Source organism: Peromyscus leucopus, chromosome 8b (genome assembly GCF_004664715.2).
Source record: "Peromyscus leucopus breed LL Stock chromosome 8b, UCI_PerLeu_2.1, whole genome shotgun sequence".
Taxonomy (NCBI): Eukaryota; Metazoa; Chordata; class Mammalia; order Rodentia; family Cricetidae; genus Peromyscus; species Peromyscus leucopus.
The window spans coordinates 18,683,888-18,698,540 of record NC_051086.1 but is presented as its reverse complement, the minus strand read 5'-3'; the positions used below and the strand labels follow the sequence as shown (position 1 = coordinate 18,698,540).

Sequence of the window (14,653 nt, the reverse complement as noted above, 5' to 3'; positions counted from 1 at the left end):
CCTGCTAAGCCTCTCCTCGTTTTCAGATTGTCTTTTGAACCATATTTTTTTAAGTAATTAACTAAAGAAGGAAAACGTAGGCATTGTTAAAACTTTCACACCCTCCCAAAACAGCAGTAGTGGAAACATTGCTGTCCAAAGAGAAAACACCATTCGTTTCAAACGCTTAGTTATAAATCAATGTGTGACATCTCTGAGAATCAGTCAGTCTCTGGACCATGCTTGCCTCAGTTGCCACTCTTTAAAAAGGCCTCTTCGGAGTATAGTTCATCCCTGGCTTTTCCAAAACATTACCGAGGCTTAAAAGTCCACTGAAACTTACTACGGATAAAGACCACACAGCAAAAGGAAAACGACACTGTGCGCATACACCGGGATCATACTTCAATAGGATGCCTAGAGAAGTTCAGAGAATTGAGCTTGGTTTTCTTTGTTTACTTTTCTAATAGTTTTAACTCTTTGTGTCCCACACCAGAATCAAGGGAGCAGTGAGAATGTGCATTTTTCTTATCAGGGGTCTTTCTTGGTTTGCAATAAGGAGGAAGCAAGTGGGGAAGGGAGGAGAGGAAGGGTAAGAAAAACTTGAATTTCCCACATAAATCAAAATAATAACCTTGAAAATGATACTCTTATTTCTGAATACCAAACAAAAGGCAAAGTCTATTTGTCACCTTAGAGAAAGGGCCATAAATATAAAAACTGCCTTCATCAAGAAACAGGGGCGTACCTTCTAAATATAAGCTATCGATAATAGCAAATTACTAAAAATTGAGCTAATCAAACAGCAACAATGATGCCTACAGTACCAACACACTGCACAACAATTATTACATTTACCCACCAAGTTCTACTGCCTTTCATTAAAAAAAAAAAAAAAGTGATAGCTAATATAGTCCCGTTTCCAGTAGGCAAAAGAACCCTAGTTAAAAATTAAGCCATGCCAAAGAAAACACCGCAAATCTGACATTTCATAAACAATTGTATCAAACAGTAATCTAACATTAATAGTAGAGTAAAATAAAAACTCGTTTTGCCTCAAGTAGCAGCTTGGCTACTGGCAAACAATTTGCAAAGATGTAATTCCAGCTCAGCAGCTAAGCAGGCCCGTTTTCAAAAGTGAGCTAGGCATGATATCATATTCACTATGCTGTTCAGTTACATCAGGCCCTGACTAAAAGGCAAGCAAGTCCCCAGTGCAGGGGACTTTCTGATGCATCCTTTCTGTCTGAAAGAACTAAAAGCCCTTATATTATTCAAATGCCTCGGGGGAGGGGGGAGGACTAAATATTTCAAATAATTCCACATGACTTTTTTCCCTAGAAGTTATAAATGATATTCTACTCAGATAGTTACTGCATTTACTACATTAGTAGATACAATTGACTTTGTCAACTCATTTGAGCAATAATAATAAAATCATAAGAACAGCTAATTTATTATATACTTAATATATGTCAATCACTGTACTAAGCCCTTTGCAGATATGGATCCATTTAATTTTCACAGCAGAACTTTGAGTTGGGTGCAACCATCATGCCCATTAGTTTGATTCTAAAAGCATATATATTTTAATTCCTCTCTAAAACCAAATCTTCCCTGCTCCAAAACCTATGTCAACAATTCACGCATGTCCATGTCCAAATAGTCCTCATCCCCAGCAAGACACACACACACACAGCCATATGAGTTCGATAAACGCATCCCGACTAATATGTTCGTTTTTAATGCTGTTCAAACATTCACATGGAAACAGCTCTAGCGTAAATATCCCCGAACAAATGGCTGTATATTATCCAGGAGGGAGCAGTTGGGCCGCCAGACTGGGGAAGTACTAGGCCATCTGGCTCCGGCAATCTCTCCAAAACCATCAGCTTTGTTTTCACCCCCAGACTCCAAACAACACATTTTCCACTGTGATGAGTTTACATTTTCCCAAACACAGGTCCTGATCATGCATAAAAATTCCAAACTTCTTCATTCCTCTATGTGCAAGGAAATTTAAATCACCTGCGTTTTTGACATGTTACCAAAGAAGACAGAAAGCTGTTGAAATACAGTCCCTGACATAAACCTGCTCTGTCCCTTCTTGCTTGTTTCCCTGGATATATGAAAGAGCCTCTTTGCTGGCCTGGTAAATTCCTTGGGAACTTATAGATATGCCCATCCCCCCAAAAAGTGTTTATCTACCAACTGAAAGAGTTGTTCATCAAATCTATGTAGCCATGGTAGAACATAATGAAACAATCAATGGGAGGAAAATAAAGTGGAATCAACAACTTTAAGGGCTGGGAACATCAAAACAAATATATATATACAAAAATATCTAGCTCTGGAACAAGTCTGACAACCTTGACATTTACTGTGCCAGCACTCCCTCAGCATCAGCAGTAGGGCCCTCTCCTCTCCACATATCCCACCTTTAAATCTGTGCATACTAAGATTATGTGACTTCTGTTTGCCTTTCTCAAAAATAAATAAATTACAAAAAAAAAAAATCTTTCGTGTGGGGGCAGGGAACATGGGATTGGATCTCCATTATTTAAGTATCACTTGAAAAACTCACTCTTTGAGTGAGATAGAAGAAGAAATGAGCTAGTTTTGTGTTTATTAACTACTCAAAGATAAATGCCTCACTGAAGGAACCATGGAACACAATCATATCTCAAATGACACATGAAAACCCAAAGTGAGGCAGGTTAAGCCTCAGGCCTTCCCAACTAAATACAGGAAAGTTTCTACAATTAACACTGTTTCTGGATGCATCAGCCATAAACTCCTGGATCCTGAGGGCTTTTGCATGCTCACTAATAGAATACCAAAAACAGCAACAACACAAAAACAATCTATTTTTAGGCCAGCTAAACTTGGTTTTGAACAACCCTTCCCAAAAGCAAGACATTTCTTTTCTAATTTAACAGATTTGGTCTTTTGTTTGTTTGTTTGTTGTTTGGGTTTTTTTTTGTTTGTTTCATTTTGTTGTTGTTGTTTTCAAATTTTATACCCTATGTTTTACAATGGAGGCATGGGAGATGGGACCCCAGAGTCTTACACATTCACTCCTAATGTGGTTCCATCATTCCTGGTAGAGTCCAAAACTAGGAATCATTTCTCAAAATAGTCTAATGAGACACTTTAGGAAGGTGTGAAACACTGTGTCATATTCATACATCTTGGTTGATTGAGTACATTTCTGCCTCCTCTCAGTACTGCTATATTCACTCAAAATGAGGAACAACCTAAGCAGTTGAAGCGTGCACAGCAGCCTCTGCATGGTACTGGCTGAAGACTCCCTCTGAATGGTAACCCCAGCTTGCGAGTCAAGGATATGACATCACGTGCACAAAGGGACATCTCTAATATGTAAAGGGGTAGACAGTGAAGAGAAGGTTTCGTAGTGGCCAGGTATTCCCTCCACCAGCTCTGATGTTCTTAGAACTCCTCCCATTGCCAATTGTATTCTGTCCCACACTCAACTATCAAAATCTGGAATGCATCAGAAAGCATTTCACAGAGGGGCAGTGTTACCACTTAGTCACTCAGCCTCTGTCAATCCTTACTTTTGGTTAAAGAGGCCACGGTATATTTACACAGCATCAACACTTTTAGAAAGTTTAAATCAGACTAAGCGTTTAATTCTCATAGAATATTTTTGAACTACAGGAGGATCCACTATTTTATCCCTGAAGCTGAATATGAACATGATTCTGCAGCTAAGAAAGTAAGGCTTCTGGTATTTCTGTCTGCTTTTTTTTTTTTTTTTTTTTTTTTTTTTTTTTTTTTTGAGTGTTACGATGTTAACTGAGTACATAAGAAGGTAACCTACTTCCAAAAGTCTTGCAGCATGTAATCAAAAAAGCAAGCAACTGACTAATGAGCATGTATTGCCTTTCAAAGTGAAAGTTATAGAAAAGGTGCTTACTCGATTATTGTGAAAGCAAATGGGCCCATCCTAAAATGTCTTTTGTCTTGTTACTTTTGTACCAACTTACCTAATTATTAAACTTCCCCCCCCCATATTGCTTCTAACTAGAACATATAACTACATGTATTTATAATTTAAACTTTTTGTAATATATGGCAAATAATTTTTATTCCTGTTATTTTTTAAAATGAATCATTTCTCCTCTTTCCCTCCCCATAGCATTTATGATGCTATCAAATAGTCAAAGATAGCTTCATCTTTAGATTTAAAAAAAAAAAAAAAAAAAAAAAAAAAAGCTCTATGGCCTTGTTAGTGAAATATTTGATGTATTGTTTTATATTTTTAAAAATCCTTCCTCTGTTCTCATATGAGAAAGTATGTTGATAAAATGAATTCTTGGTAGCACTATTAGTTTAGGGAGATCAGAATTGAAGGGGAGGTTTGAGTCAGACAGAAACAATCTCTTCCAACATGTCCTAATTTTATGTTCCTTGGAACAGTGCTTGTCATAGTGTGGCCTACAGTTTCAGTGGTCAGTGTCCCATGAACACATCGGCCTTACACTGCTGTTTGATCTTAAAAAGTAAGTCCGAATAAACACAAGGAGAGTATGGGTAGTGTCCATTCTCTTCCCTCTGGCTCCCCTGTTCCCACTCCTCTCTGATGAGAAGGGCAAGAAAGGATACCCATCGCATCAAAAACAATTTTTGAAAAACAAAATTCCACCTAATATATTTTTGTTTTGACATCAAATTAAAAGTTGCTAAAATCAAGTTGTTGGGTTTTTTTTGTGTGTGCTTCTGATCAGCAGGGGGAAAATTAAAAAATTTAGAGTCCAAAGGAAAGACAATTATCCTATATAGCCATCAAATGCAGTCAAGAAAATAACTATGATTGAAACAATAAATGGAAATTTACTCTGAGCTGCCAACTAAGAAATGAACACAATCTTCCAGAGAGAAAAATAGTTAAGGGAAATAACATGACATCAATTTTTTCAGATACTATTACTTTAAAAAATATACTTCATACCCACAATTTCATATATTTTACTTGAGTCACAATAAATATGAACATGATAATCAACATGAGCTATTATTGAATGCTTTCTGCTAAGATTTCAAACTCCCAACAGCTTATTAATGTGTATTGAGCACATTACAGCCAGGCAGATCTGAAGCTATCTTTAATTATGCATGCACAACCTAATTCCAAACTGTCTAAACCAATGAAGAAAGTGCACCCCTCCTTGTTTTAAAGGGAATATTTCTAAATGACAATCAAGTAAACACATTTTTAACCCTAGTACTAAATTGCTATTTGCTGCAAATAGATAACTTTTCTTTTTATTCTTAATTATTTCCTCCTCTCAATAAAGCTGTCTTTTTTCTGTTACTTCAACGAACCAGTTACTTCATTCTGAAACTATACTTTTTCTTAAAATTAAGAAATGGGGGAAGTTAAAAAAAAAAAAAAAACAAACTCCTGTGCCTCATTAAAATGTCAAGCCTCGCTTCTAACTTGGCTCATAATTGTATCTTTTAAAACATAATTCAACCTTAATGTATACTGCCTGACACCGAGCGTTGGCAAAGCCTAAGAAAATGCCTTCCGTGTACCTTTAAGACAGAAAGCTAGCTAGCTTTTGTTGCCTGGCTCCCAGCCAAACTTGGAGGCCAAAGCAGGAGGGTGTTTGCAAAATACCCTCGAACCATTGTACACTCCCACTTCCAACATTATTTTCCTATACCACCGCCTTTCAAAAAAATAAAAATCCGTGGAGAAGTCATTTGCAAACTTCATTCTACTCTGCACTCCTGGAGAAGCCAGCGTTTGCCTCCTCATCCCACCCCGCACCCTCAAGTTCCTCAGGCCTGGGCCTTGGATAAAGCCTGGCTATCTTGTCTTTCAGAAGTTCAGGCCATACTGCCTCTTGAGGGTGGGAGGGTCTCTCGGGCTCTTTTAGCCAAGTCAGAGGAAGTCCAGTCCTTATACCTTCACTTCAGCATCACAGGTCTTAATCACCAGGCCTGGGTTTCCCAGGGAGGGAAAAGAGCCTCTAGCGGATCCCCAGGCGGAGGCGCTACCACAAGAATGTTCCGGGAAGCCTGCGCTGCCACCACTTTGCCAGGGCCACCCTGGCTTTGAGAGTTGGGGTTCGTTCGAGTCATCTCTCAGTGGTGGCACAACCAGCTTTTGAACCGCAGCAAATGTCGTGACCCGCAGCAAATGTCGTGACCCGAGAGTCATCCGCACAGTGTGGAATTCTAAGAAACTTACCTGCTTGGTCATGGAGTCGATGAGGCGCACATAGAAGTCTTGTTCAGTCCTTATCCCTGGGGGTGGAGGGAGGAAGAAAAATTAAGAGAGAAGATAAGCCCTGAAGGGAAAAAAAAAAAAAGAACTCCACAATACAAGTAACAAGAGCAACAAACAAAAGCTGCATACGAAGGGGCCCAAGGCCAAGGGGAACTCCTGCTGTCCTGAAGCGGGAGAGCCAGGATGTCCCTCCCGAGAATCCAGAAGGGATCTGTGGGCCTCGTTCAGATGCCCCCTCCCCCTGGAAGCCAGACTCCACCGAGCACTGGAGTTAGAAATGATGTGGGACACCCCCACACACACACACACACACCTGGCCATTCTCCCTCCCCGGCTAGAGCCCCTCTGCAGTCGCCTGGATCCATCAGGACCACCACCATTCCTAGCTCCCCAGAACCGAGGAGCCCTGCGACCTGGAATTTGGGCCGAGCAAAACAGGCTTCAAGAAAGGGGGGGAGAAGCTAGCAGAGTGGTCTAGTTAGGGCCAAGTGGCCTCTGGTCAGCCCTGGGCTGACCAAGCCGCCCTCCGCCTCCTCAGGTGAGAAACTTCCTAGGATGAAATTTCGGAGAGGCCTGTTCACCTGGAGGGTGGCTGACGACTGAGCTTCGCTGGGGGGCTTTCGTCCACCTGGAGCTCCGTGAGCCCCCTGCCCTGACCCGGAGCCCCAGGGTGCTGGCACCGACCCGACAGGAGCCTCACCATTGCTGTAGAGGAGCTGGAGCCGGTAGTGGATTCCATTATTGGTCTTTTCGCTGTTGGCTTCCTGGTTTGCAGCAGGGCCCAAAGACACAAGAGACGAGGAGAGAGGTCTGGGTGAGCGAGTGCTCCAACTTCAAGGCAACTTTTCCCGAATGGGACCCCCCTGGCCTGTGAAGCCAGCCAGCCCAGATAGCAACAGAAATTGTGGCCAAGAGTTAATCCCTTCTCCACCTCCCTCCCAAACTGCTCTCTCCTCTCTCTCTGTCCCATTCCAGAAAATTCCCTGAAGTGCACATGGGTGAGACTCTACCTAGAACCTGGGGACTGCAGCCTGAGCCATCTGAGGAAAGCAATGCATGGTCTGATAGTTCAGAGCTACCACATCCCGGGCTCCCAAGCTAGACTGAAGTCGGGTTCATTTTGCCTGGACTGTCTCCAGTTCTGGGGGCTGCATGCTAACCTTCTGGAGCAGGACCTTGTGTCCCAGGAGCCTGGATTCGTCCAGGACGGGAAGTGACTCGGAGGGGGGGCGCTCACAGGAGTGTGAGGATAGCTTTGCTCGCTCGGTGGCGGCTTCTAAGGCTGCTGGGCCTGCTCCCTGAGCCTGGGACTTCTGGGGACGGCGCTGCGCCCACTTACTTTTTCCTTCTCCACGAACCCCACAAAGGCAGTCCTCTCAATCTCCACGGGCTGACCCTGTCTGTCGTAGAGGGCCAGGACGAAGTGGAAGAAGTTGGATTTCCGCAGATTAGAAGGCGGCTGCTTCTCAAAGTGAGCCCGGGCCAGACCCACCCCGCTGCGACCAAAGACGCAGAGTTAGATCGCTAAGCCAGACGTTGTCCCGCACGCACTCCCATTGTCACCCAGGACATGCGAGCGAACCCCCCAACACCCACCTCCTCTGCTCCCAAAACATGCCCTGGGCGCCTTCCATGACCCTTCAGGAGCCCAGGCGGAGCTGAAGAACCGCACACATGCCACTCCTGTCCCTGAGCTCCCCGTCCAGAGAGAGCAGGTCCTCAGAACTCAGAGGTGTGAAAGTTTTGTTTGGGTTTTGGGCGCGAGATAAAACGCTACACTCTTTACTCCACTTGAAGCGCGCTGCGTGCACAGGAAACGTGACCGTGGGTGAGGTAAAAGGAGGTTAGAAACAAACTGCGCACTTTACAACTTCGAAGGATAAAGCGTGGGAATGGGCTCCAACTGCGCCTCCAAATCTCACTAGTAAGTGGGCAGGTGGAAACGAAATGCAGGCATGCTAGGCTGATAGCTGCTGCAGCCACCCTCCAGGAAACCTCCTCAGCCTCGGCCAGCTGCCCGTGCCCGGCCTCAGCACGCTAATTTTCTCCGCAAACACAAGCAAGGGGAGAAGGGTCCCAGACTGGGACTCGCGACTATTAGAAATGATCGATCGCCATGGGAACAGGAACTGGGATGTTTTGTTTTATTGTTGTGTGTGGTTGTTGATGTTGTTTGGTTTTGTTTTTTTAATAAAAGACCTGTCTTGACAAAGTTTTGCCATTCTGAGAAATCATCTCCACACATTCCAGAAACCCAAAAAGCCACGGCGGCTGCTGGCTGAGCAGCTCCACCAGGGTCTAGAGACTGGGGCGCCGGGGGGCATCGCACTGACAGCCCAAACTGCCGGACAAAACCGGGCAACACACACACACACACACACACACACACACACACACACACACACACACACTTTCGCTTCCAGCCTTGTTACCCAATTCACTCTCACTCCCAACCACTCCCTACCCTGTGCTCAGCCGGCATGGATATAGTACAGGGACAGTTGTCTCTAGTCCCCCCCAAAACTGGAATGATGTAATTACTCTTCCTTCTCCTTCTGCCCTCTTTCCGTCTAATGGGGCCTGGGGCCACCAAGTTTTCCACTCCCATAAGCCCAGCTGGTGGCCAGGAATGAAAAGGATAGGGTACCAATTCTCACTTGGGACCAAGAGCCCCTGGACAGGGTTCTGGTTGTGCTCAGGGAAGTTCCTCAAGTTGGCCTCCAAGGGCATGGCCTCCAAGCCACTCAGTGTAGACGCTGAAGAGTGAGAGGGGGACTGGAGGACGTCAAGGTGACGGGGCCAAGGAAGGCTTTTAGGAAATGTGAGAATTAAAGTTGGAAATGGCTGTTCTGCAGGCGAGGTGAGAAAAACTAGGACTAGGGAGAAAAATTGAAGGGGCGAGCAGAGAACCAGACAGAAGTCAGGGAAGACTCTGGGAGAGAAACGGGGAGAAAGAACAGGGAGACCACGAGGTGAGAAAAGAAAGAAGAGCGAAGGTGAGAAAGGAGGAAAGAAAAAAAGAGTGGGAACACAAGGGTGTAAGAAGGAAGGAGAAGGATAAGGAAAAAAAGAAAGAAGGTAGAAAAAAGAAAGAAAAGGCAGGGAGAAAGGAAAGAAATGTGAAACGTAAGGGAAAAGAAGGAAGAGGGGGAGAGAGAATAAAATTAAGTAAGAAAGAAGGAAAAGGGGCAAGAAGAAAAGAGAAAGAAAGGGAAGAATTGAAGAGAAATAAGGGGGAAAGGAAGCGAAGGGAAGGGGAGGAAGAGGGAAAAAATATAACCACCCAGAAAAGAAAACAAGCGGTGAGAAAAGCACAGCCATCCAACACCGTGCTGGTGAGACGCCTCTTCTGGGTTAAAACAAAATGAAAACAGGCGCAGAGGAGGCTGCGGAGAGTGCCGGTGAAGCTTGGGCTCGGCTCCCTCCAGCAGCTCCGCAGCTCGTAGTTCTCCGGCCGCCGGCGCCAAGTGCTGCGCAGCCGGGGAGCGCGGAGCCCCGGCGGCGAGCGCTGCACAGCGGCAGACGCACTCGCGTGGCCGGGCCCCGGGTAGCCGCGCCGCCGCCGCCGCCGCCGCCTCCGGGCTCTCCCGCTAGCCCGCGGCCTCTCCGCCGCGGTCCGTCCCCGAGCGGTACCCACCTCTGCGCCGCTGTGTTGGCGTCCAGCACCCCGGCGCCCTGCATCCACGTCCGCACCGCGTTCATGCCGCTGCCCAGCGGCTCTTCCTTCATACTGCTTCCACTCCGTTGGATGCTTTCCTGGATCCCAAACATGAAAACAACCTTTTCTTGTGGAAAATCTCCTCCCCTTTGAAAATATTGAAAAAAAAAAAAAAAAGAAAGAAAAGAAGAAAAACGCCAACCACAGATTTTTTTTTCGAGTCGATGAAACTCGCGCTACATCAAGGCGGCGGGCTGAAAAGCAAAATTTTTAAAAATGTAAACCTTCGCTCAAAACTGAGCGATAACAAGGGGGGGCGAGGAAAAAAAAGAAAGGGAAAATCCAACGAAAAGACCAAAATTAAGAAAAAATAGAGATGTATGCTTGGCTGTTGGGGGTTGTTTGGTTGGTTGATTTTGAGTTTGGGTGCTTTTTTTTTTTTTTTTTTTTTTTTTTTTTTTTTTTTTTTTTTTTTTTTTTTTTTTTTTTTTTTTTTTTTGTAGTAGTAATCACAGGCCGTTGGAGAACAGGAGGGGCTGGAGTTTCCTTTTGTAGAGGTACCTTCACTTGAAGAAGCAGGAAGAAAAAAAAACCACCCTGATGACAATTTAAGAAACAATAGATACGACTCTCGAAGCCGGCTTGGCTACTTGAAGTGTCATTTTCCACAATCAGGCAAGTTTTTTTTTCCTCTCTCTCTCTCTCTCTCTTTTTTTCCTCCTCTCTCAACCAAAGATGTTTCTTTCCTTTCCGTGCTTGTAGATGAGGACGCTGGTTGCTGTAGACAGATACACCGGAGAGGGTGGGGGGAAGGGGAGAGAGAGGGAAAGAGGAAGGGGGGAGGGAAAGAGATAGAAAGAGAGAGGAGAGGGAGAAAGAGAGGGGTGGACCCTGCTGGATGGAGATTCTGTTTTCTCCTTGCTAAAATAGAAGTGATTTGCAGGCTCTCCCTGTGGAATCCAGTTTGACTCTCCCCAGAGCTAAACACAGGCACACTAACCCCAAAGGGAAAGAGGCGGGGCCCTCACAGTCTGGCCACGCCCCTTCTTTGCATAACGTCATCCTTCCGCCTTGCCGCAGCCAATCGCAGCTCCTGAGCTGGCTTGTTCACAGAGCCGGGCCACACTCCCTCATTAACATCCTTCTCCGGGTGGCGCAGGGGAGTCGCCAAAGTTCCCGGCAAAGTGGCGAGCGAGGGAGCACTGAGCACCGGCTTCTAGCTGGGAAAGAGCAGGAGCGGGGCCGTGAGGAGCGAGAAAGGGGGCAGAGGGAAGGAGATGGAGATATCCTTCTCAGGGATCTGGGCTGAGAGGGTCTGCACCATGGCAGTCTGCGTCTCCTTGGGCAGACACCTGGTACCTTGTTCCGCTGTCTTGGGACTTCGGGGGCAAAAGTGGAGGAAAAAGGACTGACGAGGCAGAAAAGGCAGGATGCGCATCCCAGGTGCCCAGCTCTTCACTCTGAAGCAATGGCGGGATGGAATTTGTGTGCGTGAGATTGAGACTTGAGGGCCCGCGGAAGGACACTCCGTCTCCGTGTCAGGATCCGTAGAGGAGCCCAAAGCCCCAACAAATGAGGCTTTAGTAGATCTCCTGGGAGTGGAGGATCCAGACTCTGTCCTCAGCGGCCTCTGAAATGACTCCGTGCTAACCCAGACGCAGTTTCTGCTGGGCACTGTTCTTACTCGCTCGGTTCTCTCCTGCAGCCCCCACCCCCACCCCACCCCCAGATGTGCAGATGGTAGAATGAATGGGTCGCTGGAGCTGTGCCAGGGTGTGACTCTAAATATCCTCAGATTCAATCCCCTACTCCCTCTCCTGCTCCGCAAAGTAGTTTTATTTTTTCTTTATCAAAGCAACAAGGATGTTGCCTTCTCTGATTTGTTGGTTATTGGGCACACAGGGTTCTTTCTGCTAGAGGGGAAGCAGCTTGAGCCAACTTTAGTCACAACCACAAGGAGGGGGACTGGGAAACAGAGAAGAGAGGTGGGGTGGGGGAAGCGAAGAAGGTGGAAGAACACAAGGGGAGGAAAGGAAGGAAAGAAGAGAAGGAGGAAGGAAGGGTAACTTGCCTTCTACCGCAAGCCTTTTGGCCTCTGTGTTGTGGCTAGGGAGGAAACAGACGGCTATGGGTAATGTGCCTGCCCCATCATTTTTTTTCCTTACGGTTGCAACGTCGAATAAGCTCATGGCAAACTGTATTATTACCCCCAGAGGACGTCCCTGGGTGCAGCTAAATCTACTAAGGACTGCTTCAGGGAAATTCTTTGCCTGAAATCCAGGTTCCCTTTCTGCTGCCCTTCCTTGGCCATTTGATTTAGAGAATGTATTGGGGTCAGTGATGGAAAAGTACACGTGTCTCTGCTGAATGAAAGAATTAAGACAAGCAAGGGGTATGTTTTGTGGTTCTGGCGGAGGAGGAAGTGAAGCCCTTTCATGATGAAAGAGTGAGTTTATTCCAAGCCTACAGGTGCACACATGGCCACTGTACTCAGATACAACTTTATCTCCCCTCTAGCTCTCTAAATATTTATCTAGACGGTACATGTGCTAGGACATTTCTTTCTGGTACCATAATTAATGCATCTCCTCCAAGCCATTCCTGTAGAGATCATCTGACCCATCAGGATCCCCATAGCATCTGCCGGAGTTTAAGGAACACTGTTGGTGGTGAGTGTGTGTGTGTAAAAAAGATGGAAAGAGTTGTGTGGTTGTAGACACCCAGATCTCCATCTCTATAGAATTTAAATGCACAGTTGAATCTGGGCCTATTAAACTTTTTCCAAAACTGGAAGCTCAGGATCCTGTTAGCTTATCAGTCCCTTCCCTTCAAAGTAGGGACATCAGAAAGCAGGGGCCATCCTCCAACAATGGGTCCCAGGAAGACCTAGCTTACGACTCAGGCCTTCCTCTCTTTAACTCCACTTTTCTCTTCAGTAATCAGACCAAAGCATTTGAAGTGGTATGTAACAGAGTATATGTCCCAGTGATGGGGAGCACACAGTCAGGAAAAGATTATTCCCCGAAAAAGGAGAAATGCAGTCACACTGAGGTCTGTGATTAGCAGGAGTCGCAGAGAGCATAGACTTCTGGAGGTCATCTACAAAGGCCCCTGGTGTCAGTAAGCACATGAAATCCACTACCCCAAAGTGAACCTGGCACAGGGAATGGTATCTTTAACAGCCCAGTTATCCAGGACCTAACTACAAAGGAAGCCATTTTCACATCCATCCACCAAGCCAGAGAAGAAGAACACAAAGAGAAGGAGGCAAGAATCTTCGGATAATATTAATTCCTTTTACTGAGGACAGGCAGCAGGCACCTCACCTGGGACGGTGGGCGTACCTTATTTTCATTAACCAGAGTGTGCTTGTAGATGTTTGTCTGAGTGTCCTGCACTTTTAGCATTGGCTTTTGCATCCAGTAATAAATGTTTAAGAGGTAAGAGGCTAGAGAGAAAGCGGGAAAGAAAACTGAGAATGATACCCAGGACCACAGGGTAATAGACCGTGTGTGTGTGTGTGTGTGTGTGTGTGTGTGTGTGTGTGTGTGTGTCTGTCTGTCTGTCTGTCTGGCTGTGTCTGCGTGTGTCTCTGTGTGTGTCTGTGTGTCTGTGTGTGTGACATGAAGGAGAGACATACTTGTTGGACATTCAGATTCGCAGGCCTCGTTCATAGCCACAGAACCAGAGCATCTAGCATTGGTACCTAGGAATCTATATTCAAAGACATTTAGTAATTCTTCACTGCTCTCATCTCTGAGAGAAAAACCAAAGGAGAGAGAGAGGGGGGGGGGGCATGAGAGGGGAAAGACTGTAACTGAGGAAAGAACACAGCCGGTTTATTAGAAGGAGTTACCGCAAAGGAGTATGAACTTCTAACAGTTCCTACAATCTCCTTCAGGATGGTCGGGGTCATGGACAGGAACTCAGAGAGTCTATAATGCCAGGCAGGGTTGCCCAGCTTTTGGGGTCCTCTGGTGTTAGAGGAAGTTGAGGCCAGGTCACAAGAAGTCCCTCCCCCTGCATGCCCTAAGCACGGCTTCTCACACCCTGGCCGTCCCAAACTTCTGTAAACTCAAATTCTCTCTCTTGGGCACAATAAGTGACACAATAACTTGTATGGGCTCGGGTAGAAACGTGCTCCCCTGCTCGCCCTTCAGTAAAAAGAAAGACCCCTTGAATTCAATGGAACTGGGGCCAGAGGGAATGTCCCAGGGAAAGAGGAGGTGGCTTTTGCTCGTCTGCCCCCAGGAGGCCAGGCTTGGGACTGGTCCCGAAGGCATTCTACTGTCTTCTTCTTAAGGACCCCCGCCCCCAGGGCTAACAGGCGGGGGACATGCTCCCTCACCTTTCTTAGCTTCCTTGCGGCGGGAGGCAGCGTCTACCTCCAGTGGGTGGACAGGCGCTTCATTCAGCGCTGGGAGGAACGGGAAGTGGGCAAAGGAGACAAAGCCGCGAGGCTCGAAGCCCCTCTGCTTGCTGTCTGCTCCTGGGGAGTCGCGGGACCACTAGGCGTCTGAGATATTTGACAGCGACAGGCCTGAGCGTTATAAGGGGTGGGGGTGGGGTGGGACACCCAGTAGACTTGATAGAGACCTTGAGCCCTGGGAAAGCCAGAGCCTACGGGAGGGGGGGGGGAATGGGGTGGGGGAGGGTGTAGCCAGGCGAGGCCCAGGATGAGGCGGATGCGGGTGGAGGCGGCCGAGCACTGGGACCGACGCACCCACTAAACCCTGACCTGTCCCCGGGTGGCA

At 46.5% G+C, this 14,653-nt stretch overlaps 1 protein-coding gene across 8 annotated transcripts in view; it reads right to left on the bottom strand.

Annotated features, from left to right (window-relative positions):
• The window catches only part of Ebf1 (EBF transcription factor 1), a 398,732-nt gene extending 387,824 nt beyond the window's left edge, over positions 1-10,908 (bottom strand). For 4 of the 8 annotated variants that reach the window (XM_028864251.2, XM_028864252.2, XM_028864253.2 and 1 more), the window contains exons 1-4: positions 9,879-10,908; positions 7,581-7,737; positions 6,942-7,005; positions 6,203-6,258 (exon numbers count right to left, since the gene is read on the bottom strand). In XM_028864251.2, coding sequence (XP_028720084.1) covers positions 6,203-6,258; positions 6,942-7,005; positions 7,581-7,737; positions 9,879-10,012 — 411 coding nt within the window. In that variant the 5' untranslated portion in view covers positions 10,013-10,908. The other 4 variants (XM_028864255.2, XM_028864256.2, XM_028864258.2 and 1 more) reach the window with 3 other exon arrangements.
• Positions 10,909-14,653: the final 3,745 nt, after the last annotated feature.